The following is a 26,948-nucleotide window of genomic DNA, read 5'->3' as shown; positions in this document are numbered from 1 at the left end:
AATAATCGTCAATGAAAATTGACCCCACTTGAGCTCATCGATGTGTGCAGCTATTAGCCGGAAGGTAATCATCGAGACTTGAGTACTAACATAAATGAAAACTTGGTCAAACTCTAAAGAAAACTTATTATCACTCTCAGAGCCTTCTAATGGTCACAAAGGGATTTCCTTAGGGCAGATTTAATTTGTGTTTTCGAACTCTGTGTCGGTTACACTACGCAATTATTGTAACTGTAAATGTTCAAGATCTCTGATGTCAGAAGTTTGATGCTTCAAGACCTGTTGCTTTTAACTAAGAGGGGTAGACAGAATTATATGTACGTTAGACAATATGCAGAAGTAAGTAATAAAGTCAGAATAATAGCTTTGTTATTAGCATAACAGTCAAAAGTGAAATATTTGTGTATTAATCATAGTAGTCATAAACATGTAACAGTCTACAGAATACGGTGTACATAGAAATATAAACTCGTTTGGTTTATTGCTCTACCAATAAATATTTAACTATTGCGATATCTTCGCGGCCATTACTTCACGTTGTAAGTAGAAATACTAAAACTAATACGAATTGACCTACAATTTGTTCTCTGGTTCGTCAGCCACAGATAAATATATAATTAATAAAATAGCTATTTTGTTCTCCTTTCCGGGCTTACTCTCCCATGTTACCATTTTTTACTCATTTAGGGTAAGTTCGGCTTCTTTGGGTAATATCATCATCCTACGGAGACTCTGTAAACTATGTACTATTCGTCCATAATCTCTTATCAGCCGTCATAATTGAATTTACTCCTTTCATTGGACTATTACCTAAGCATGGCTGCTTATACTCGTACACTTATGTTAACCTAGTTTCATATTAGAACTTGCCTCCTGTTCCCTTATAATTATTGATAACTTATAGTTGCCCGCGACTTCGTCCGCGTGAAATAAACAAACATCTAGTATTACATATATCACCCGGGAAAAGCGTAGCTTCCCAACAGTGATTTTTTTTTTTCAAATTGGTTCTGTAGTTTCGAATCCTATTCAATGCAAACAAACAAACAAATCTTTCGTCGTTATAATATTATTAAAGATGTATGTACATACATATGGGTATAGGTCCTAATTCCATATGTCAGGTTGGTGTTTGGATGTATGGATGTTTGTTTAAAGGTCCGAGCGGCTTAACGGATCTCTATGAAATTTGGCATAGATGCAGAAGATAGTCTGGAAGAATGGATGGGCTACTTATTATGTTTTTTTAATTGCGCGCGAGCGGAGTCGCGGGCGACAGCTAGTACTGTATATTTACCAATGAAGTATACCAATAGTTGGTAATAGTAAGAAGTGGTAAAATATTTAACATAGATAATTAAAATGATGTCAAATGTATATGGCAAGATAATTGATACTAACGGGGCCTGGAAATTTTTAATAATGGAATATCTTGTGTAGAGCTCGCCGCAGGTAACTGAGCTAAAGCTTTTATATTACACCTAAATATTTTCATATAGCTCAACAACGTCACACGAATATAATAAAAGTTTATCGGTAAAATTTATTTAATATCTGCAGTAATGTTTTACTACAAAGGCATGGATCATTATATCAATACGTGAAGTGAAAAATGTGTACCCCTATTTAAAAGAAAATTAGCGAACGTGTGACACAGTTAATGTGAAAAAGAAGTGTTTAAAGCGAAGCTATTTTAAAACAAAAATAATAGAAAAATAATCGATTATGAATTACTGTCGATTTTCGATCAATAGGCGACCACTAGTTTCTATAAAAATATATAACACTATAGTAAGAGCTACTTTTAATTCTCAAATTGGAATTAGAACAATAATAAATCTTGTCTAATTTAAAAATCGGTTATTCAAAAGAACTCCAATTCAGAAAGTATACAAAACTTCATGTAAATACAGTTTGGAAGCTTCAAATACTTTTAATACCCGTCCCGATGTTTATGTCACATCCCGGTTATCGATTAAGGTGGGCGAGAAGATGCAATATTGATGATAATGGTGTTGCAAGGTGGTGTTTAAAGGTGGCTATAGGATTTGCTTCGAATTTCGAGCCATGAAACACAACCTAATTGAGTTTCAGCTTGTTTGAATCCTCTTGAAGATTACTTTTTGACATGGTTATTAAATTTCATGTTTAAAAACATAATAAAAGCTCTTTTTAAGATTTTTATTTTTATTATGCTCTTTTTTAATGAAATGGCTTTTTGGTGATTTTATTTCATATTAAAATAAACATACTACTTATATAAATTAGAATAAGAGTTAAAAATATTTAATAACTGATTGATCAGAAATAATAGCTATTAGCTATTACGGTAGTTACTAATAAAAAAATATTGAAGGTTAATTTTGTATTTGTAAGGTTATAAAAAACGTAAAGAAAAAATCTCCTTGTGGTGACCACATATCGGCAATCGGGGGAGGGGGATATTCTGTACCCTTCCTCCCACCCGTCAAGGGCAGACGACAAGGATCGCTTTAAGTAAGCTCGAGAGAAATCGAAGTATTTTTTGTGACAAACAATAATCTTTAAGCCTAAAGGTATATTTTGTTCATACAAAAAAATGTGTAGATATATGACTTGCTCATGTATACATAAAATAAGTTTGCATTTTAATTGCTACTGTACAGCTTTTGTTAAAAATCTTCAATTTTCAAGAAAGCTTTGTTGAAACCAGCGTTTATTATTTATTTGTTATTAAATGATATATAATTAGGAGATATTTAATTTGATTGTATATTTATGTGTCTTCACTTTGTTATTTCATGGTAATAGTATATTTATATGTTGAGATAAAAATCTATGAAGCTAGCTAGAAAAAAATAGTTACAATACACAATATACTCATTATTTTGTATAAATGGCTTACAAAACTACGAAAGCTTATAACCAAAAAAAATTGAAGATACTTCAATCGTCAAAAAATGAAAAATAAATAAATGACGCTAATAACATAATGAAAAAACTAAATAAGCAAACAATATTCTAATGTTTTCATTTATGTTTCTTTCATGTTTAAAGTCACAAAAAAATCTACTGCGTAATTTATCTTATAAAGATGGATCTACGGTTTTAAGAAGTACGTAATTGTAGAGGCGAGGCTGGCAGCTCCGCCGGGGCTGAGCGAGGCGCCCATTATGTAACACCCACCTACAAGGTCTACTTAGCGCTTACTTATGTAATTAAAAGTATTAGCATGACATCAAGCTATTGACTATGGGATAAATATGAAATTATTAACTAACCAATAGAACATGAGAACAGTCGAGTGCGGAACACACGTTTGTTTCGTTAGGTGGGTGTCGGTCCCGAGCTAGGACGAGGGGCGAGGCCGGGCCGAGGCCCGGGGTGAGCGCAGCCGCGGTGCGAGGCACTGCGCTGGGCCGCTAGGAGCTCGCAGCGTGGGCCTGGGTGTGGGCTCGGGGCGCGGTCAGGTAGCGCAGTGGCGCGGCGCGGCCATGGCGGCCATGGCGGCACTGCCGCCGCCCGCCCCGGCCGCCGACGCGCCCGCCCCGCACCCCGTCCGCCGCGCCTGCGCCCGACGGCTTACCATTGATCAGTTGATCAGCCGGATCCCCGATTGCGATGAAATGTACGATAGGTCGCGGATCTATTATCGACGTGATAACCCCATCATTCGTTCATTCGGTAATTAGTGATCACCCATATTTAAAAAATCATTCATATTCATTTATAACTTTATATCGAAGTTTTCACATATTATATATAATCTTGGCGATTCTTGGTAATGATCTATATCCAGCAGTAAATTTTTTAAGACAGACGCTATCCATAATTATGTCTTGTGCTTACTGTGCTTATTTTTCAATTTTTCTCTGTTTAATTATTAAACTTTGTAATTCATATTAAAAATCATGGAATACTTCAAATAACTAAGATATTTTTAATTCGTTAGCGTAATTAATTCTATATTAAAATGATTCAAGCACAAATTAAATGGAACTCTAAACCAAAATGATGACGCACGCTGACCTCAATCTGTGACGGCGGTTTTACCATTGCATTGTATATGCTCCTCTACTTTTTAAATAGATGCCGAATTTTTAAATTTTATTGCTAATTTTATTTCAAAGGAACAGTCTTGGAATTTTAAAATGATTGCTATAAATGAATCAGATAAAATGGCTAAAGCTTCTTAAATAGAAAGTGCAATTATTTCGTAGCTTTATTTTTTACACGGAATCAGTTTCTTTACACCTTTATTCCAATTTACAGCTATTATTTGAATCATAAATTCACTATGATAGTCAAGGAAAACAAATCAAGTTAAAATCATTTTTTAACATCATGCAAAGTGCGGGTTGTTGTTAGTTATTTGGGCTAGCAAGCGGTGAGCGAGGTAAGATAGGACAGCACGCGATGCCGCACTCTTTGCCTAGAACCGCTCACTTAATTGATCGATATCTTTATAATTGAAGACCGAATGGGTTTTTCAGATTATCTTACATTTTAACTTTAAAGAGTTTAATTTCGGATAAGACAATAATCGGTGCAGTCACCATTAATGTAGAGTAAAATAATTTTTTTAAACATACTGCATTTTAGTTTCGACCAAGTTTCAAAACAAGAAAAACCTGTTATTTTTTTATCTCTTAAGCATAACTTTTGTTATATATTTGGGCAGTATAAAATAATGTTTTCAAACTTGATTTCGAGAAATATTTATACTACGATAGCATAAAATGGTCTTGTTAATTTCTTTCTTAATTCTCCGCCATAATGGCAGATCCATTTTAGTATCTCTAGTTATTCGGTCACAAGAAGGTATCGTGTATTAAAAAGTAATAATTACGAACCTTATAAGGTACTCACTTTTGAACTCATGCATCCATTTATGACCACATAGGTATTATGTTGCAAAGTCGTTTCATAAACATGAACATTGAAAATGAGTGCAAGGGAACGTTGACTATATCAATTTTGTCAAAGACAGTGAATGATACGACAGCAAATTTTTGCGAGTGTATTTGCAGTAAAATCCCGCGGTTAAATTAGTATCTTGGCGGCTCAGAACATCGCACGAGTCGCTGCGCAGAAAACAAATTTAGGTGTAGCGAAAAGCGAAGCGGAATGCAGGGGGAAGGTCACTGCGCAGTGCAGCCATCATCTTGGGCCAACACTAATAACGACTTTAAATAAATTATTACATGGATTGAAAATTTATAATAATCTGAAAATATTGTGTTAACTAATAATGGTCAATATAAGGTGAAATTAAAAGACAATATTAATTTTAATAATGTAATTATGTAAAATGCTGCTACTTCTTTCATAGAAATTATGTAGGTTATAATAAACTTTCACCGTGTAAATTCGAAAATTCCTTATTTTAACAGAAAATAAAATGTGCACATCTATATTAGACCATATTGGAATGGGCAAATAACATATATTTGACAACATCTTGAACAGTTGAATCAATTGTGTTTAACAATTTTTTAAATTATTTATATTCATTTAATAAAATAATGTTTATATACAATTTTTGTGATAATGATAATGTCTTTTTGATAATATATTTACTGAATATATTTTTTAACTTCTAACATTATATTTTAAAAAATTGTATCAACATTTAATGAAATAAAGAACCATTTATTATATACATTTAGATACACAGACTATGCATTGAAATACTGATGAGAGAGTAACGGTAAGCATTTAAATATACTATATTTCTTAAAATAAGATGCCAAAGATTTTTTTTGTGCTTATTATAATATAATATATTGATTTTAAATATCACAAATAATAACATAAAAATTCTATACAAGATAAACACTGAAACAATTATGGAATAACACATCTAATGTATAAATGTCATAATATATTACAAAGTAAACATAGTTTAAGTTTGATGGCGCAGTCATTTTGTCGCCATTGTATCCATTTTTTTAATCAAATTTTACCAATTTGTTAATTTTTTCATCGCATGCGATTTCATTTGACGCTTTCCTTGTTTTGAAATGATTGATAAATACTTTGATAAAAAAAAATCGACAAAATTTTTTTTTCGTTTATTTTGATGTTGCAACATTTTAGCGCTCCGGTAAAATTAACACTGTCATTATGACATTCATACATCGATGTTTGAAGGATGTTTAAAAACATTTATGCTCTGGATTTATCAGCTTTGATGTACTTGTCGAGATCGGCATCACTGTTGGGGTCGACCTGGGACAGCTGACGGAAACTCTCGTCGTCTACGAAGCAGATCTCATGGTCGTCTGGGTCTGCGAGGATTATGACCCTCACAGTGGCCTTGCCCGGCGTGTCCAAAGATATGAGTGGTGTAAGAATCTTGCCATTCGCTTTACGCACTTTCTCGTCTATTATCGGTTGCTCGTCAAACGGACAAGAGAAAGCGATGCGACCGTACGCTTTCGCATGATTTACTGGTTCACCTGGAATTTAATACCCCTTTTTATATATTTTATTCATATTTGCGATTAAATTTAAACATTAGACAGTGTGTGAAATACTTTATGGTTTAGACATAACACTCACCAATATCAACCAGCTCCAATTTAGCTTGGTCCTCTGCGAAACCCAAGACAGCGGATTTGTCTTTCTTTTCGTATATCTTGAGATTGAGAAGGCCGTTCCAATATTCAACAGATCTTGTGAGGTTTGAGCAAGCCAGTGACACCTGCTTTACTGGGTCTGATAAAAAATATTTTTATATTAAATAAATTAATTATTGTTCAGAACTAAACATTAGTACTTCACATAATTAAAAAAGAAAATATATTTAAAGTGTAAATCTGTAATCACTAAGTTTTGCGAAAATATAAATCATCAATTTTATTAAAAAAAAAAACAAAGTAAAATCTACTAATCTAATATAGATTAGATTAGTAGATTTTACTTTAATGTAAAAAAACTATGTACTTCTTAAAGGAAGAAAATAAGGCCTAAAAATGAATCATGATGATATCATCAAAAATACAAAGACTTTAAAACAAAATGTTGCATAAAGTTGTGCAATATTTTCACACATTTGATGGATCTATTCAAATGTTCTTAATCAGTTGACATTTGATATGAGATCGAAAATGTAATACATGAAGAAAAACTAAATGTTGGTTTCAACTGTCGAAATCATATTATTGTCCCTTTCATTGTGTTTGAAAAAACAGAGACAAGAATATTTGTGGAAACAAGTGTCACGTTAGTGGAATATCACGGCAAAGAGATTTCTGTTGCCATAGACATTATATCATATGATAATACAAAACTACTTGCAATCAGATAAAGGATATAAACATTTGATATCTTAGCCATTTGTTTACGGAAAGTTATCACGAAACATGTTCATGTACTTGAATTGTACACGTTCATGTTTGAATGAAAAGTAAAAAAAGAAACGAATGAAAAAAAAGACCGTCAATTAACGTTCCATTTTCAAATTTGACATAAAACTCACTTTATTTAGTCTGTAGAATGCTAACGGGTTCTAATTTTAAAGTGTATAATTTTAATTCCTCAAGATAAGTTACAAACTAAGGGCCTAGCACAAATATTCGTGAGAGAACATTAAGTACAACAAATCTCGACATAATTTGTCGATGACGTTACGAAGGCGCGTGTCGCAAATATTTTTTGCTTTATTTAATTGAAAGTTTACAGTGAGTTTCAATGAATAACTCTTATGTATATTTAAATTATGCTATGATGATGCATATATTTTATGTATAATATTTTCAAGAACTCAACAAATAAGGTATGCCAAAAGGAAAATATGCTATATGACAATTTAAAATTCAAACCACTACTTTGGCAATTTGACCACAACAAAGCATAACTATGATTTCATAAAAATAATACTGGAAATTTATAAGGAAACATTTTTATACATTACTCCAAAAATACATTCAAACTTGGATAACCAACAGTCTAATAGACCTAAATATTTTTCACGCTTTTAGAAGTTTCTCGATAACCAGAGTTTCTTGCTTATGACCAGACAATGACTCTTATCTAAAGAGGTTTCTTGCTTATCCAGGTTTAACTTTGTAATCATGAAGTGAAGTTAATACTATAATGTTTAAGTCTAGCAACTAGAAAAAAAGTGGTTTAAATTATTCTTGTTTTTACCTTTATCTGTAGGTTGAGGTTTGTCAATAATATAAAACTTGTAACCGCCAGGTGCTTCAACAAATTTTAATCCATCAGATTCTTTAACCGGCCAGTTAGCAGCTGCAGCCCTCTTCAAAGCTTCACTGGACTGGATTGTAATGCCACGGAAATCATTTCCTTGTTCATAATGTGTGATTCCATAGTTGTATGTCAGCTCAACTACAAAATGATTGTCTTCTGGTCCATAACCCACCATTGTCTTACTCCATCTGTTAGCATATGGTCTGTAATAAAAATAATTTTAGAATTAAATATAAAATACATAAGTTTGAATAATTTATCAATACCAAATCATAAAGAATGGAATTGTCAATGTTGTTTGAACAATATACAAAAAAATAATATGTAATTACTCACCCATTACAGGTAGCCTCGCAACCTTCACTGAACTCCTCATGGCGGAGTACCTGTATAATTAAAGAAAAAAATTGAGATTTAATAATAACAAACAAATTAATTTATTTTTCTCATAATGTCATCATTAGTGCAAAAGGAGCTTATGTTCAACTACTTTAAAAGTGTTGAACGTAATAAAAATAAATGGTTATGGAAATTAGTTCTACAAGATGCCGGTTGTCGAAGCCGTTTGTTCTAGAAATGTGACCTTGAAAACGTGGAGCTATACGTGCATTTACTAAATATGAATATGTATAACTGATAGGTTGCTGCCAATTCTTAGTTATTATTATAGTATGAAATGCACACTTAAAGTAAATTATGCTTTACCTTCATTCCGAGAACTTCTCTATAAAATTTTGCTGTAAGTGTTCTGTCGGCAACTTTGAAGACGAAATGTAACGCACGTCCAGTAACCATTTTGATGATAATTTATATTAAATACTCAGAACACTCTATAGAACAAAAAATTGATAATTATGATTTTTTTATCACTAACAAGAACACATAATACAATACAAATTATAGACGACCACCAACTCCAATAAGCACAACACGAACTGACTGACAAATGACAAGTGTCAAGACAAGGGTGACAAGGCTTCAAGGCCAGTCATGTCAACACACGTAATCGCATGTATGTGTACGTTTATAAATTAACGTGGCTACTTTTTGTTCATTGCTTTTAAGTTCTAATTCACTGATATAAGGTGTTTTTTGCAGAATCCAAATATTATATGAAACTTCGTAACATTTGAAGAATCATTTCACTATCACAATACAAAATGTGTGATATCTATTGTTGATAAGATAAAATGATATACATCATTAGAAGATAATAAGCATAATATATATAGACGAGCTCTCTTAAAACTTATTTAACAATGGATAACTGATATGCAATAAGTCTATATAGGAACATTTATAGAGTACAGTGGTGTCTCCTTATTTGCAATGCCGTTACCCGCGGTTTCAGAATTCGCACGTGTTGCCTTAATGCAAATTTCTGAATATTGCAGCTGAGTCCTTTAACAAAAACATTTTGTTAGTTGCTGTTTATTTAGCCACAAAAAAGTCTTCCAAAAATTAACTAGTAACTATAAACGTATTTTTAATTGTTTTAAAAAATTAGTACCGTCATACTATCTCGAATTCACTTTTTTCTAAAACTTGGAACATAACACCACAGTTCCATACCAATTGCTATCCCACAAACGCGGATTCATCGATCGCGGTAACCCAACTGTTTTTTTATTACCTAACCCCCGGGAATAGTGAGATCTTATAGAATTGCTTACAAAGAGATTCAAATACAATATGTAGTTATATTCTTAAATGCTTTTGCTTACTAATTATGTTTAATATTATATTGTCTAATGGTTGTTGAGTTTATCTCTAGACGTGCTGAACATGCCACATAATATTTGCTGATAAATACAAGTCATGTCTACAATTTCCACATATTATGCTAAAAAACATACATGTATTTGAAGTTTGTATTATAAAACTTTGGCTTGAAAATGGATGTATGTTTTTTTATATCAAAAGGTTGCAAACAAGCAAGCGGCCACCTGAATTCACCGAAATAGCGAGGCGCCCGCCGCCCATAGGCAAATGCAGATACGTTCCCTACCTTTAATCAACGTAGAAGGGGACACACAGAAAAGGATATTTCCCCTTCCTATGCGTCCGCTCTTCGGCCAAATCCACTTACGCTTGAGGACTAAAATTAAGCCTCAAATTAAGGCACGACACTTTTCAGACGAAACGTAAAATTGCTACCACTTCAAGCCAACATGTTCATGGTATCGCAGAAGAAGCCTTAATTGTACACCTGAGTAAATGTCAGTTTTGCTTAAGAAATTACCTTCCATCTATTTATTAGCCCATGGAACGAGTTTTTATAAAAAAAAAACATCATGCTACGACCTACTTTTTTCTCTGCTTTTTTTTTCTTTCGTCACATAAAATACTCAATTCTTTCCAGCCGTAACAGGAGTTCAGGAGGGGAAAGGTATAACTACTTAAAATATAAAAAATCAAAACACATCATTCAATAATCCACATAAAAACTACATATAATTTCATACAGAAATACGGTTAATATATTTTTCTCTTAAGACTAAACTACAATCATATTTTTGTGGGTAAGTCATATTTTTTTTTTATATTTTCCCATATGCAATAAATATAATATAATCTAATATAAATCTCATACGTAGATACATTCCAAGATTTCTATTGTTTCAGCTAAAATCTGTAAATATTTAGGTCTTATTTAGTTTCTATCAGGTATTCCGTTAAACAGGATATGATTCAGCAAGGTTCCTTTAAAAGTTATTTTATCGAAATATCTAACATTAAACTTTAAAAATGGATATTCATACGCAGGTCGAAGAAATTATAGACATAAATTATATAATTTACAATTAAATGTGCTTTATAAATGCAAAGGCGAATTGTCATTCAGCCAAACAAGGTTATAACTTTAAGGACTAGTATAACGATATAACGCATTTTATGCGTATCAACAAAATTCTGAAATTTCAATGGACATTTTCCGAAGAATACTATTTAGTTATAAGTTATTTTGAATGATATAGAAGTTACAATCGAATGATAGTTTTTGCAGGTACATAAGTGTTTATATAATTCGTGAATAAACCAAATCTTGAAAAGAAGTTAATATATACTTTACATGAAATATATAAGTACATAATAATCATAATTTAAGGCTGATATAGACACCTTACAAAATTGACTGTAAACATGATAGATAATATTAAACAAAATAATCAAAAATCAGTATAAAAACAAGAATTACAAAAAATGTCGTCATAAATGCTTAGTTAGTAATAGGCTTTTGTCTTAGTCTGTGCATTTTGCTGTAGATTCAACAATAATAGCTTTTTATAAAGAAATAGGCGCGAATCATCTTATTATTAAACAACATGATCATTAAGCATTATTAACACCTACAAAAATATCTAGATTAAGAATTTCAATTAAAGACAAAGAATAATCTAACATATAGATCTTTTTAAAGAAGAATTCAAGTTAGTAAGAAACAAGAATATAAAAGTATTAGATAAAGTAGCAGCTAATAGTGATGAAATTCTCAACCTAGAAACAACTTGATCAAATTTATACATTGAATAATATTGGAATTAACATAACTTAGTTAACAAATCGTGTTCGCGTAAGCAGTGCATAGTTCAGTTGGGTTTCTCGGTACCGTCCTTGTCTCTCTCTTTCTCCTTTTCCTTCTCTTTTTCCTTGTCTTTCTTCTCCTGCAGTTGTTGCAGGTGAGCCGGTAGAGCTTTCAAGATCGCATGAACCTATTTTGAATAGAAAAACTGTTATTATTTGAACCAAGACAATACGATATTTGAACACAAAAATATTTGAACCTTGCGTCTTGTTAAAAAAGATTATTCGTATAGTTATTTAAAAAAATTAATACGCAGCGTAATTGACTAAAGCTTTAAATTTTTTTTATTTGTATTTTTGTTACCTCTTCGGCGACAGCCATGAGCACAAATTCGAATTGTTGCTTGGTGGCGACGGTGCGGGGACGTTGGTCGCGGATGTGCTCAAGGGTGGCGGCGATGTCAATTTCCTTGGCGCCTTTTGCCATTCGATTCAACACCATGTCGATCAAGCAGTAAGTGCCCGTGCGGCCAGCGCCATCGCTGTCAATAGCGGTTAAAAGGTTAAGTTGTAAACTTCAATGATAAAAATAACTATTTGAATTTGATATATTGAAATACTGAGAAGGGAAATTATACTTCTTATTGCGAATTTTCAAGTACAAAACTAACAAAACGGTTTATCTTGTTATCTTTAATCTTTAAATATAGGTAAAGAACGTCATGCAGACTCGCAGTAATGTCTCGAAGAATTACATGTCATGACAAACATATTCTCAAACTGATTCAGCTAAATAGCTATGGTTGTTTTATAAAAGGCAGGTAATTTCCTATAGTTTTTTTTTGAGGCGGTGGCCATCAAAGTAATAATCAGCTCTTTGTTTCAGAGATACATAAATAAGTCAATAGTCATGTTATCAATGTCTGGGTTCACTGACTGTCTAATAACTAATCTTATAGATCGATCTCGTGACTCGTTGATAGCGAATCTTTCTGATAAAAGCTACAGCACTTAATCACGCACAGAGTTCGTGATAGACATACTATCAAACTAGTATTTACTACGTCTATCGTACTAATATAATATTATAAATGCGAATGTTTAGATGGATGGATGTTTGTTTGAAGGTATCTTCTTCGGAACGGCTAAACAGATATTGATGAAATTTGGCATTGATGTTGAACATAGTCTCATTTTTAGGTTTTTTATAATGCCACGCGGATAGAATCACGGGCGACAGCTAGTGCTTTTATACACCTGCATTTATTAACATGACTGAACGTGTCAGCGCCGACATCGAATTGCCTCGCGAGTTAACGCTAATGTTCTAGTGTCACTTGTGTATTTGTGGATAGGATTGAGTAGGTATGATAATATTAGAGTTTGTATAAACTCAGATGTAAGTGGATGGGGGCGTATCAGCGATTGTCACGTTGTTGTGCACGCGATGTTTATACTCTACACTTATATTAGAACATTTTAAGAATAATACTACGAATTATGAACATCACTTTTCATGGTAGATAATTGCAATGTTTACTGTCTTTCGTTACAAAGTATTAGACGTGAGTAAATCAGTTCTGAACCGGCTTAAAAATCTTGGTCACATAGACTTGAACCGTGGAACTGCGGCTTAACAACAAAATCGACAGCACACGGCTCATGGACTATAATTACGAGGCATGCCTTTTAAGTTTTGTCGTTTGAAGAAAAAAACACAACTAGAATCTTATAATACTTTTTATTGTTTTTAAAGGTATTCACCACGTAGCTTAATACACTTTTCCATTCGCTCAAACCAGTTATTATAACATTTATTCCACTCTAAAGTGGGGGTGTTAAAAATGGCTCACTTGAAAGCGTCGACTGCTTCTTCACCGGGCTGGAACCTTTGACCACGAAGACTTTTCTTAATTTTAGGAAATGTAAAGAAATCGTTAGGGCTTAGGTCAGGACTGTATGGAGGATGGTCAAGAATTTCTACTTTTTCCTGCTTCAAATACTCAATCGTTTGACGAGCGCTGTGTAAGCTTGCGTTGTCGTGGTGCAGGATAATGCGTCGCTTTGAGTTAGATTTTCCCATTTCGGCGATGACTTGTGGTAAACAAACTATGGTATACCACTTTGCATTCACCGTTCTACGATCTTCAAGTGCAATAGTCGCAACATGGCCTTTTTTTCCAAAGAAGGTGGCCCACCATCTTCTTTAAAGTGCTTCGCGAACGAACAACTTTAGTCGGCTTTGGCTTGTCTTGAAAGACCCAGATTGTAGATTGTTGTTTGGAATCAGGATCGTAGGCATAGATCCAAGATTCGTCACTACTGATGATGTCGTAGACGTGGTTTGACTCTCCTCGATCCAACCTTTGCAGAGTTTTCTTACACCATCTGACGCGGGCCGCCTTGTGATCGTCTGAAAGCAGATGCGGTATCCAACGGCAAACTAGCTTTCTCACACCAAGCGCTTGATGCAAAATCTTCTGAATGGTTGTCCCTGAGATGCCTAATAGAACCTCTATCTCTCGATAAGTCACATGACGATATTCGAGAATTAGTTGTCTCACAGCAATGATGTTATCTTCGGTGAAGGCGGATTTTGGACGTCCTTCGCGAGATTTTTCACTAAGACTAGTATGTCCACGCTGGAATTCTAAATACCAGCGTTCGACAGTCCGCAGACATGGGGCTTCATCACTGAACACAGATGTTAGCTCTTCAAAACACTGAAGCCGTGTTAGGCGTCTTTTAAAGTTGTAGAAAATTATTGCACGAACAGTTTCCTTAGAAAGATTCATTTTCGGACGTTACCAGGCAGATTCAAATCGACGCTGTGACTAAACAGTAGCATTAATCTTAATACTTTCAACTGTTTTAAGATTCAAAATGTAAACACATTCGAATATAAAACAGTTTAAATTTCAAAATTGCCGGGAAATATTGAAACGACAGAACTTAAAAGGCATGCCTTGTATAGTCGATAATAGTCACTATAGCTCGTCGCTTCAAATGATTATGTGAGCCGACGAGCCGCGAGCTGCCCGTAGACTCGCATTTCGTAGTTCTAAACGCTGATCATCAATTTTAGTTGAGTTACCCATGACTATAGAATGTAGAATATGACAAATAAAACAATAAATCACTGTAAAATGTGTTGAATTCAAAACCTTTGAAATTAAATAACGACAGTTATGGTTTGTTGAAACATTTTTTTAATGATATTGTTTAGCTTATCTCCACTCACCTGCAGTGCACGACAATAGGGCAAGATCGTCCGCGGTATGACTTGTTCACCTTCCTGTAAACCAAAATTATTTATCATTGATCAAAGACAAAGAAAATATATAAAATAGCTTCATAAAATAAAGGAGACCGAACGTAATCTCAATTTGGACGCGTTAGTTTGCTGTACAGTGCCATTTGTTAGCAGTTTAAGTTACTTCAACAATCTTTTTTGTCCTACCTCCTGAATTCTAGCAAAGCCTTGGTGGAGGCGGGCACACCGTTTTCGGGCCACGAGAGGAAGTGGAACTGGGTGACGGTGCGGGTTTCACCGGTGCGCTGGTTCTTCAGGTAGAAGCTGCGGACTAAGTAGTCATCGCACCAGATGTGCTCGCTTACCAGGTGTACCTGTATCGTGAAAAACAAGATTTAAAAAACAAGTAAATTAGAGCTAAACCCAAATCGTTTGCACGTTTTATATCTAGATACTTGTCGTCAGCAGGGGTGGCCAAGCAATCAAAAAGTTTATGAAAACGCTTGCTATAACGTCGGACGACGAAACAAAATTTCACCAAGGAAGAAAAAGGGTAAGTTGACTTGAATCCCTGACTGTTTAGTAATGAACATTTCTAACTGTAACACACACATCTGTGAATCCGAGCTTAGCAATCGTCAGATACTGCTGAGAAGTGTAAGATCATTGTTGTTTGTATTTTCTATGAAATATTACCTCATAGATGTGGTATAGTTCAGAGCCCTCTTCCGGCCAGTAGCGGTGGCAAAGCTGTTGACCGTTTTCGGTGAGCCGCGTAAGCATGACCATGACGACGCTTCCCTGTTCCCATACGAGTTGCCAGAAGTCGGGTGCGGTATGAGCCAGCGGGCCCGCCGCTGCGATGTACGCCGGGTTGCGCGGGTCGTGGTCAGTCTAAACATCACAACAGGTGATTAAGTTATAAGTTGTATGTACCTCTGGGTATATGAGTCTCGGTAGTGCCCAGACATGGCTTTCAAACCTAACTACCCCAGTGGTATTTATTGATCAACGATTTATGACATACATCTACCGCTTTGTAGATATATGAAAATACCATACCGAGAGTCCGGAATACCCAAAACAATATAACAAAAACATTTTTTTTCTTTCGCGTAATCTCTGGAAAAAAGCGAGTTAACGTGTTTTACGTTAATGTTGGTGGTAATACTTACAATAGTAGAAGCATTGATATAGTCGGATCCAAGGTGGTTGGTCAGCGTGTTAAGGGTTACGCGAGAATGGTCGTAAGGCAAGACATCGGGGTATCTGTTCTTGCCGGTGTTTTCGGGACGCAGCGCCGCCGCGGTCGCGCTGGGTTCCGCTTCGTAAGCGCAAAGCGCCCGCCACTCCTGCTCCAAACGGTCCTTGTTGCGCAAATGATCTTCCATGTATGCCTGACAAAATTGTTTTATTAACAAACGATAATTATTAACATAAAGTGCGACTGGTGTTACAGCCGAGCAAAAATATCCAAATCGAATATTATTGGGATGTTACAATTGAAGTTATTACTGTAAATTCCAATCTCGAAAGACTTGCAAAAAAATTTCTGTCACCCTTTCATTCTCTTTCAAAAGAGATAATAACTATGTGTTTTATTACAGTTTTTTCTTAATTGTAATTATATTATTAATTTTACTATTCTGTTAAAATAATGGTTGCGTTTCCAATTATGATATTTAATAAAATTAGTAGGGTGTCCTTCGTTTTATTCTTTATCATCTACTCACCAAGACCATGTGTCCGGTCGATATGTCCATGTTTGTCAGCGCGGGCTCCTCGCTCCTAATAACAATGTTATCAGATACATATATTAATCATAAAATAATTTTATTTAATGAAATGTTTAGGATTGTATTACCATAACCACGAAACATAAAAGTTAGATATCTCTCGATTTTCATCGAACAGAAAAATAAAGCACAGTTGCTACTTTCGATCAAAACGGGACATCTATCACAAGTTCAAAAAGGAAAGATAACAATTTATCTACTTAAATTCTTTGAATATCAAAAATGTAACGAAAAATAAACATTTTTGGTTCTTGCTACGTGCAAGCGGCATATTAATTCCAGAGGACGAAACTCATTGGTTAGTCCTAATGCTGATAACACCAGATAAAATACATACAAAGTAATGGTTTAAATTTTAATGTATGTATTTACCAGGAGGAGGTACTAGATCGTGTGGAGGGCGAATTTCCCTCAGGCTCTTTTGACAGGGATGTGATACGCTGCGGGGCGTCTGCGTGCGGAGGCGCCGCGGGTGGCTGTCCTGACCACTTGCCCGACATGCGGGCACGGCATAATTCCTACGTAGCATACAAATTATATTTTTAGTTATTAAATATTTTGTTCTTATCAGAGTAGCGATAGAATAGAAAAGCGTAACAGAGAATAAGATACGAGTCATTTAGACTTTGGATATTTTGTGTCTTTATCCGGAAGTACTTTCTTTTTTGTTCCCTTTCCGAAAAAATATACTTTTATTTATTACTCGCTCCTCTCATCTTACCGAGTTTTTTCTTTTTTTTTCTACACTTATAAGTACCTGTCTATTTACCTTTTGTCATGTGGATATTAATGGAAACTAACCTGGTAATCTCTGGTAGCTTCAGCATCGATATCGGCCGCAGAAGAGAGTCCGACCATTTTCTTCTTAGCATCAATGTCTCTCTTCAGCATTACAGCGAATATTACTGCACCTACAACCACTACAGTGCAACTCCCGATCAATGTCAGTAATATTGGCAGCCCGTAGTCAAAGTATTGAGATCCCGTATCTTCTGTTTGACTGATTACAGGTCTTTTGCTCTGTGAAATAAAAAATAAATAGAAGTAATCCCTAAAAAAAAGTCCTATAAAAACTAGATATAGCAAAATTACCCGGTCACCGACGCCCGTAGACAATACTTGGGCGCCAGTTTCACGTCTTAATTCATCTTTGATGTCAACTGAAAGAAATTTTTCAATTAAATCATCTGCGTTCTTGACAACTTCAGCCTATTAATTGGTAATTTTTTTTAGGTGATAAAATATTATTGCCCTTTTCAGAAATTTTCAAACTTTCTGCTCGAATTTCGCTCTATCCTTTTACTTTGATATTGTTCGTGATATCTTTTTTCATATTTTATATAGTAAATAAATAAAAATCTTACGTACCTACGCGTCTAGCAACATCCTCTGCATCGTAACCTTTACTGTTTTTCTCTACTTTAAATGTTACTTCGCTTGGATCGACACTGATGAAGAAAAAAAATAGCAGATGTAGAAAAAATTGAAATAATAATATATGTGGAAATAAATTGTCAATTACCGTGGATTGGTGAATGTGTCCTTCTCCAATCCAAGCAATTCCTCTAGTCTTGAAATAAACGCTATACCCTTTTCCCAGTCTGTTAAGAACCTGGTAGTAGGTAGAAAAATAAGTATAATATTGTAGTCAAATATCTTAAATGTTTAAAAGAAATAAAATTACAAAACGAATTAAGGTAGTCTATTGTGATTAACTTTAGTGTAAATGAGAAATAATAAAATGTTCAAAGGGTAAAAACAAAATTTACCTGTTCTTAAATAGAACATATGTATACGATGGGTCATAATCGTAATCATTGTGATCATGAAGTGCTTGAGATAAAACCTGGCCTGGGACTCCTTTAGCTAAAAACAAAATTTCTAAAATTAGTTAATGTGTTTAACAAAACAAAAAAAACAAACGACACATAAAGGCAGATTTGAAATATATATGCATTAATAATACACAATCCATATTTCTTCTGTGCTAATATTTTGCTTCGATTCACAAGCAATACGTTCATTAAAACGACATACTTTGTATTCATTTATACCGAGACAGAATAACATTGAATATCACGAACACATAAAGGGTAGAAAAAGATAGAATATAAATTAAAATAAGTAAAGTAATAAAGTAGATTTAAAAACCACAAATATAGAAAGCGATTAAACCTATTAGTGGAGCCATACTCCATGCTTTTACATCGACAAGAAACAAAAGGTGCGGACAGGGGGCAACATTTAGTGCGGAAAGACTAGAAGAGGTGGCGGTGCAAATATCAAATGTAATAGAGTTCTCGATTACACTCGGCCGCAGAGGTAACTCTTAGATTATAAGGTCACATCGAGATTCTAAAACAGGTAGCGGGCCTTCGTGACACTAACCTGTCACCGATTTATTGTGGTACAATAACTTTAGGGTTTTTGCGTCCAGACGCGGCCCGGGCTTTTTTACATCATCTCTTTCCCTACGTTTAAAGCCCCATTCTCTATTAAGCAAATCTTGTAATTCTTCAGATAAATAAAATTTGGAACTTTCACCTGAAACATCGTCGTACGTAAACGGTCTCAGTCCGGTGTAATCAACCGGTCTGAGGTTTTATTTCAACCCATTCGATACACGAGATTAACTTTTAAATAGAAATCAATAAGGAAGGATTTTTTTTGCAATAATTTCGGTAAGGTCAAACGAGTATGAAGTATTATTGTGCCTACAAACACTGAAAATAAAAGAGGAAGCAAACAAAATTGTTTTGTTTTCAAAGAAAATCTGCTTTTGTTGTCTACTGTAAGGTTTTTCGTAAATTTACCTCCCATATCGTCGATTTTAAGTGGGCCCCCTTCAGAATATATAGCGTCTTGTGGTTTAAGATCTTTGAGTCGGTGCCAATAATTTAAAACATATTCCATGTTTTTAGACTTTTTACCGTCGAAGCCAGGTGTATCTGATAAAGCAAACTTCGTCTATACTATGTGAAATATGAAAAATTATTATTTAAATGTAGTAATTCTTACCTTTAAAATTATAAGGGTCATATTTACCGCTGCCCGCGTCCATCGCAGCGTCATCTAAGTCATCATTATCGATATAAATCCTAGATTCTTGAATATCGCCAGGATTTTCATATTCAAATGGGAAATTCTTCTCAGCAAAACTCTGCTTGTATTTCTCTAAAGCATTCGAATGCACTTCAGCATCTAATGGAGAATAATTACTCGTAAGATATTCCGCCGTGTAGGGATAAGGTTTTACTTTCATTTTCCTGAAGTGAGCACCTAAACGCTCTTCGTCTGGAAATTTCTCAGAGTTAGATTCTCTGTTAGCGACTGAGAGTGACTTTTTCTCTTTGTCTAAAGCGTTGAAATATTTTCCATTTTGTTCTTTAACTTCCTTTTCTGCTTGAAGTCGTTCTCTAAAACCTTCGAAAGGGACAGGCGACTCCTCTAGGCCGCTAACTAACATTAGATTTCTTATTTTATCGCTTGGGGTTTCTCCTTCCATTACTGATTGCACTGGATGCAAATGAATTATTATATTTTTGATATTAAACTTAAGAACATATTGAACAAGGAATTTATAAAGTAAATTTACCTTTTGGAATAATGTAGGGAGACGGGTCATCATCGGGTAAGGGAGGGTTATAAACCTCGTTGGCATAATCTGAATCGCTTAACGCCGAATTCGGCATGAAACGCACAAATGCAGTTTCATCGGGTTCCATCTATAAATCAAACCAATGGCCGGATAAACGTTAATACAAAATTTTTAAAAGTTTTAAATTTTAGGAAAAATTATGCAAAGGTTTTCTTATAACCAGGCGTAGCCAACCGGTTGATCGCGGCTGTTTGACCAGTCGATCAAAGCAAGACAAAAAATATAAATACGTAAAACATAATGTAATGGAAGATGCTCAGGCGCAATGCTCTTACTAATGTAAATTGGTATTTATTAGTAAATACTAAGAATAATTGTCAGTTTTATGTATTCTCTTCTAATTAAACAAAAAATAATACATAATTGTGTACTGAACTATGCTGTTTGTTGTTTGTTTATGTAAATAGTATGTAGATCTCTGATCTTATCGAGTTAGGTACCCCTGTTATATATACCATTATATTGCAACTTACTTCTGTATCATCATCTTCAGTTTCGGTAGTCGTAGTACTCAATTTGGGGTCGGCAAAATGCTCACATAACTTAGAGTTGACGTCAGTTGGTTCTCTACATTGTAATAAAACAAAATAGCAAGTCATTATGATTATCTCTGCACACATAAGTAAAAAATACTAATACAGGAATTTTCTTTAAGCATTATTTCAAATAAAAAGACAAAAAATGCAGTGAATATTTTTACTTCTTGTCTTGTAGAGAGGGACTTTAAGTTTCAATGTTTTTTTTTTAAATAGAGCCCTAAGTGCACTTAGACTGAACCTCTTAAACGTAGGCCAAGGTCAGTGATATTTTTACTAAGATCATAGCAGCGTTTATTTTATTAAATATTATAGACTAAGCTAAGCGTATAAACTTGTTTCAATTCTTTTCAACAAAAATCAAAAGGGTGGATGCTGGAGATATCTGTAAGTATTTTTTATCGTACGATACTTAATCTTTTTGGCGTAGCTTAGTTACTTTGCCTTAACATTGAGTGCTTACACTTTATGCCTGAGCGCGTACAGCATGGCTTGCAAGACGCACTGCGTGTAGGCGTGCTCCCAGCGGTAGCCGCGCAACGCCAGCCGCTGCAGCTCACCTTCGAACCACTGCAGCTGTTGGGAACTCATGTCATATCTGCAACGACACAAAATTAATTACAATTTTGTTACCAGAGTGAGTATATCCTGAAAAGTTCAGCAATAGCAATCTGATAAATGTCCAAGTACGATATGGATTAATTTCACTTTACAGATGAAAGGCATAAAGTGAAATTAATGACTGCATGACTGCTGTAGAACTAGTAATACCTTTCTCGTTTCAATCTCTTTATTTTCTTTCAATTTTCTATTGTGTGAATAATATTCGGCATCTCAGGGTTTTTCTTCATTAACATGCCCACTATATTGTAAAATGATTATAAATTCCTTCGAGAATATTCGGTGAAGTTGTTAAGCTAATTATAAAGTAACTCACTTGTAGAGGGAGCCATCTTCCGGTTCGCTTTCGTAAATTGACATGCATTTGCCGAAAGCGAAATCTATAAAAAATAAGTTTAATTTTAATTTCTTAAATTAAGAGTTATTATAAAAATTATAATAATTATGAGTGTCTACACAATGTCTACGTACCGTCGTAGCACCACTCCACTCCGTCGATACATAATGAAGCACTGAATAGGCAACCTGTCGAAATTACGAACAATGAAATACTTAAAAATAATTAAATTAACGAATTAAGAAGTAAATAAATAAATTGTGACTATTCCAATGTTTTTTTATTAAATGAAAATCTGTTTAAATTTTGTTAAGTATTTTGTTGTTGTTTTAAAATACTCTCTATCTTATAAAGAAAAGAATGAACTAAGTATTACTTTCATAAGAAAGTAATTACGCCAATCCTTGCGAAGTATCAGTGGTATTATAGGTTATAGATTTATTGAAATATTTATTTAAAACAAGTTTCCGTGTTCGCATCTAAACCTATAGCTTTTATATTGCAGCTACTCGATACGATCAATAAGTAACTTTGTACTTGCACAGCGATCGCCCTTGCGCCCAATGTTCACTTTAATCACAATAAAGGGCTTGACATATTATTTAAATACCATTATGATAGCTTAAAAGTTATTACGGTAATTTATTATGATGAAAACAAATGATTTCACTACGGGCAATAGTCAATAACCGATCCGAATATTACTTAAGTTACCTAGTTACAATTGGATGTCAAAAATGATCAAAAAATCGATCGCTTTCTTAACGATAAATTCAATTATTCAATTGTTATTACGAACCATAAATCGGTTCCATTTAACGCCAAAGTTAATTAAATATGAGGCCAATAATACATCTTGGAAAAGCAATACGTGTTCGGTCGTAAATAGACTTCTAATTTAAAGTAAAAATAAACAACTCAAATGTTATTAACACCATTAATCTGTAACTAATAACACAATACTTCTTACTTTAGATTTAATCGCTTTTATATGAAAACAAAAGCGAAACACGTGTGTTTAGAACTATAATAAACCCCGATTAATTAAAAGTCAACAAGACTTTCATATTAGCCAGCCGGTTACAGTAACGGTATTAAGACGATGGAAGATAATGTGTTTGACGGTAACTTACCTATGTTACCATCGGCTCTCGAGGGGGGCGCCAACGTGCTGAGCACCGCCAGCGCCCACAGGGCCTGCCGCCGCCACGACTGGCTCATCACATCTGCATAGTGTTATTGTCACTCGTAATAATGTCACAAAATTATTTTAAGTTGTTCCGATCACATGTTAAGGAAAGTTACAAATTTTAAAACCCTATCGACTTATGTACTCACAAAACATTGTTAAGTATTCGGTAGTGAATAATATTTTAGTAGCTTAGTCCGGAGATCTACTGCTTTTTATCATAAGGTGGCAAACGAGAAAGCAACCACCAGATTCTAAAATAGTGAAGCGACCGCTGCCCATAGACATCCGTAATTGCAGATGCGTTGCCTATCTTTAATCGACGGAGGAGGAGACGCACAGAAAGATAATATTTCCCCTCCTTATGCGGCCCCTTCTTCGAAAAATTCCCATGCTTTGCTGTATTAGAAAAGGGTGGGAAGGGAAGTAGGACTAAAAAACAGTCGACGACATTCATCAGACGAAATGCGGAATTGCTTCCACTTCACGTCATTCTTCTGTGTGGTTGTGATATTTCACCGGACGAGCCGACCCATTCGTCAACAGATGTTGTGGTTGCTGGCGTCTAACACTGTTAAACTACTACTATTTGATTCGTACTGCTTTTGGTCAAATTCTTTCTCTTAATTAAATCTTCTTAATGTATAATATTTTGGCTGTTTGATTTAGAATAATAATTAAATGTCAAAAAGTCACGTAATTAACTCTGAAACGCTAGATATCGTTAATCAAATGTTAAGGTGTTAAGGCAAGGGTCAAATCTAATAGTAACAAAACAATAGTGCAGTATTGCATTTCCTTAAGTATATAGAGATGCTTTAATTAACTTGTATAAAAATATGTACGACACAAAATTATAAAATGTTACTAAGCTACGTAATTTCCCCGATCAAAGTCAAAAGGTGGTTTCGTCTATAATAAAACGTTTTAACCAAATTAGTTTCCATGCATAAATTAATATTTTTTAATGAATTGAATATGATATAGGAATAAAGTAATTAAATTAAGAGAAAACGTCTACCAGAGTCCCTCCATGTTTGTTTTGATTAGAGACCTATTAAGAAATACATCGTAATTTAAAGCGTAGACAAACATCTATGACTTAAATAAAATTACTGGCAGAAGCATTTTATTTCAATAAGTAAATTTTTTTTTAATAGAATAAGGAGTTTAGTTCACATTTGCGTTATTGTTGTTGGTAATCGGTTTATCATGAAAGTTAAATGTCCATATTTATCTTAAAGCATACTTAATGGTTGCTTTAATCACCATGTATGTATGTATTTATTTATCTTACTAATATTATAATTCTAAATGTTTAGATGGATGGATGGATGGATGTTTGTTAATGAACGGCTAGGCTACTTATTAATTTATTTTTTAATTCCGCGCGGACGGAGTCGCTGGCAACAAGCTAGTTATTAATAAAACTGTCGGGAAATCTATGTAATTTCAATAATTTACATTTGAATTGTTAAATTTATATTTATTCAAGTTTCTTTAAGGCTATATTTTAGCATACTATAAATCTAAAAGATATATGAGAAAAACAAGCACTCATTTTATAATTTCCAAAGCAAGTAATATTAGAAGTGATATATTTAACTTATTCAATGTAATTTATAGGCGTTAATATTGTACTTTGTTATCTTAAAACTATCTATAGATAAATTGTAGCTAAGTTATATGGAGGCCAGTGACGTAGGCATCTGCCCTTTACATCCCACGCATTTCGTGCTACGAACTGGGAATGTATTGAACGTATTTTAACTAAAGCTTTAAATATTTAAACATTCAATTTAATTTATTTATAAATCATGAAATTATATAATTAATAAATTTGATTAAAAATAATAAAAAAACACATCATTTTCTTAAGTGTATTTTAACAATTTTTTCGAAAACTACGATGTTTGAGATTGCTAGAATGTTATTATTTGAGATTTTTTTTAATTCACTGGAAATCTTAAAAGCAAACTTGAGAAAAAAATCGTTTATAAACAAACACAATCACATAACACTTCAGTAACCTGGACATGGAATGGCGTAACAGGTTTCAGCAAAAAGATTTTAAATAAGAGACTTTTACATTTTTCACCAAAATGGAAGCTTAATTAAAATAAATTAAATGTACGCACCGTTTAGAGACAGCGATTATTCCGGAACATATCGGATGCAGGTTTCACTGGTGTCAGTCGTCGTCTCTGTTTGCGACGCAGGTCGGGCCGGGGCGTCGGTGTTCGGTGCTCGATGCTCGCAGCTCGCAGACAGAGGCGATGGCGCGGACCTGCGCACTCCGCTCTATCGATCCTCAGCCGGCCCATTCACACGCGGCCACTTCGCCGCCTACATAACGACACCTTCAGAACTCATGTTATACTTCAATCATCATTAGATAATGTTATAAGCCAAAGCTTTCACAATTATAACACTTGGAACTCTCGATTGCACTTTATCCCGATCTGTACATAAATATAACGCTGTATACTGTAGCAAGTAAAGTAAATAGATGTATTTATAAATTGTCAGGCGTTTACGATGATAACTGGAACATAATGGCGCCCTCAAGTTATCGCCAGAGCAGTTCCCTGCATGCTAATGACGCGGTTTCGCGATAACGTTTGTCGGCCTAGCTACTAAGTTTCCTTATAATTATTTCAAATTAAATTCAATGTCAATGTAAAAAAAAGTTGTTTAAACACTTATCTATGTACTAAATTGAATGGATTTATCTCCTTAATTAACACACTTCACTTCTTACACAACGCTCTTGTATATATACTTCCTTTGGGTTAAATCTATCATGATAGATAGATAGATTGTAACATAAAATATTCTCATGGAAATGGAAATTAATGAATTTAATAGAATCGGAAATACGTAGGAGGTGGTCCGAGGTAGAGCAAACCTACGCGCTGTTGAAAGCTTGAAAGAGATATTTATAAACCGAATCAATAGATTCGGTTTATAAATCGGCCCAGATTCATCTCTGATATCACTTTTTGTTGATACCTTTGTATTATAGCCACTTACAGTGGATATGTTTTTGACCTTTGTTTTATAATACTGTAATTTTGTTACTCTTAAAGTCAAGTCGAGAATAGTCCAATATATATTTTCATATTTTAAAAAGAAAATTCTACAATGTCAATGCTTATCGGCACATTTAAATTCATCTGCAAACTGGCATGATTTTTTAAGAATTGTGGATGAAATAAAACATTATTTATGAATTTTAAATTTTAATGATGTCATCTCGTTTATAAGATTGCCGCTTCATTTAAATGCAGTCGTTGAGTTATCTGGCATCCGTTTTATTAAATTTTCACTTAATTGTGTCTAAGGCAGCATTTGCGTTTTCTAATAAATATTGTGGAACTTATTATCCAATATAGATAATACCAAACATTGTAAATTCCTAATATATTGCGAAGAGTGTTCTAAGTTTTTAATTAGGATCGCACGATTTTTTAATGTATTTTGTATTTTTGCTTAATTATGAAGGGGTCACTAGAAACTTTTGACGCCCTCAAGTAGTCTCTAACCAATGTGTAACTTTTGCCGGTTAAAAATTTCACAAACTTACTACGGTAGTTCTCATCTTCCGCTATAGATTATTTATACATATAGAAAGTAAAATAACTTGAGTATTGATTTTTAGTACCTATGCGTACAGTTGTTGATTTAATGGGTCAGAGGTTAAGAGAGGATGTAGTGGGCGATAACCCGGCTACGAAATGGCAGGTACGAAATGTAATGAAAATATTTTAGCTGACATTTTCAAGGAGACATCGTAATAAAATAATAAAACAACAAATTGTACAAAATAAAGGTCAA

The 26,948-nt window shown here is 34.0% G+C and overlaps 2 protein-coding genes across 4 annotated transcripts; both read right to left on the bottom strand.

Annotated features, from left to right (window-relative positions):
- Nucleotides 1-6,010: 6,010 nt before the first annotated feature.
- On the bottom strand, nucleotides 6,011-9,150 carry LOC106720198 (glyoxalase domain-containing protein 4). The gene is made up of 5 exons (XM_014514783.2): nucleotides 8,902-9,150; nucleotides 8,533-8,582; nucleotides 8,134-8,399; nucleotides 6,544-6,699; nucleotides 6,011-6,440 (listed from the first exon to the last, which is right to left on the bottom strand). The coding sequence occupies exons 1-5, from the start codon at nucleotides 8,989-8,991 to the stop codon at nucleotides 6,148-6,150; spliced, it is 855 nt and encodes a 284-aa protein (XP_014370269.2). The 5' UTR covers nucleotides 8,992-9,150; the 3' UTR covers nucleotides 6,011-6,147.
- A 2,502-nt stretch (nucleotides 9,151-11,652) lies between these two features.
- Nucleotides 11,653-25,666, bottom strand: LOC106720372 (receptor-type tyrosine-protein phosphatase N2). 3 transcript variants are annotated; one of them, XM_045686870.1, is made up of 22 exons: nucleotides 25,250-25,666; nucleotides 23,056-23,148; nucleotides 22,057-22,110; nucleotides 21,902-21,965; nucleotides 21,428-21,562; nucleotides 20,902-20,995; nucleotides 20,366-20,495; nucleotides 19,789-20,286; nucleotides 19,584-19,718; nucleotides 19,159-19,314; nucleotides 18,540-18,636; nucleotides 18,293-18,382; nucleotides 18,139-18,218; nucleotides 17,572-17,930; nucleotides 17,143-17,288; nucleotides 16,708-16,762; nucleotides 16,150-16,371; nucleotides 15,671-15,868; nucleotides 15,182-15,348; nucleotides 14,963-15,016; nucleotides 12,086-12,263; nucleotides 11,653-11,909 (listed from the first exon to the last, which is right to left on the bottom strand). In XM_045686870.1, exons 2-22 carry the CDS (start codon nucleotides 23,141-23,143, stop codon nucleotides 11,787-11,789), a joined length of 3,123 nt encoding a protein of 1,040 aa, XP_045542826.1. In that variant the 5' UTR covers nucleotides 23,144-23,148; nucleotides 25,250-25,666; the 3' UTR covers nucleotides 11,653-11,786. The 3 variants fall into 3 exon arrangements, with proteins under 3 accessions (XP_045542826.1, XP_045542827.1, XP_045542828.1); XM_045686871.1 differs by lacking the exon at nucleotides 19,159-19,314 and having other exon boundaries at nucleotides 11,654-11,909; nucleotides 25,250-25,665; XM_045686872.1 differs by lacking the exons at nucleotides 19,159-19,314; nucleotides 19,584-19,718 and having other exon boundaries at nucleotides 11,654-11,909; nucleotides 25,250-25,665.
- Nucleotides 25,667-26,948: the final 1,282 nt, after the last annotated feature.

Source organism: Papilio machaon, chromosome 4, assembly GCF_912999745.1.
Source record: "Papilio machaon chromosome 4, ilPapMach1.1, whole genome shotgun sequence".
In the NCBI taxonomy this organism is placed as follows: Eukaryota; Metazoa; Arthropoda; class Insecta; order Lepidoptera; family Papilionidae; genus Papilio; species Papilio machaon.
The sequence above is the reverse complement of the archived record's forward strand: the minus strand, read 5'-3'. Positions and strand labels throughout refer to the sequence as shown.

Coding starts and splice junctions, on each gene's coding strand:
- LOC106720198 (XM_014514783.2), bottom strand. CDS start 8,991: ATGGTTACTGGACGTGCGTTACATTTCGTCTTCAAAGTTGCCGACAGA. Junction 8,400..8,532: donor TGCGAGGCTACCTGTAATGG/GTGAGTAATTAC, acceptor TTTTTATTACAG/ACCATATGCTAACAGATGGA. Junction 6,441..6,543: donor ATTGGAGCTGGTTGATATTG/GTGAGTGTTATG, acceptor ATTAAATTCCAG/GTGAACCAGTAAATCATGCG.
- LOC106720372 (XM_045686870.1), bottom strand. CDS start 23,143: ATGAGCCAGTCGTGGCGGCGGCAGGCCCTGTGGGCGCTGGCGGTGCTC. Junction 21,966..22,056: donor AGTGGAGTGGTGCTACGACG/GTACGTAGACAT, acceptor TATTTTTTATAG/ATTTCGCTTTCGGCAAATGC. Junction 12,264..14,962: donor CCTATTGTCGTGCACTGCAG/GTGAGTGGAGAT, acceptor CGCTATTGACAG/CGATGGCGCTGGCCGCACGG.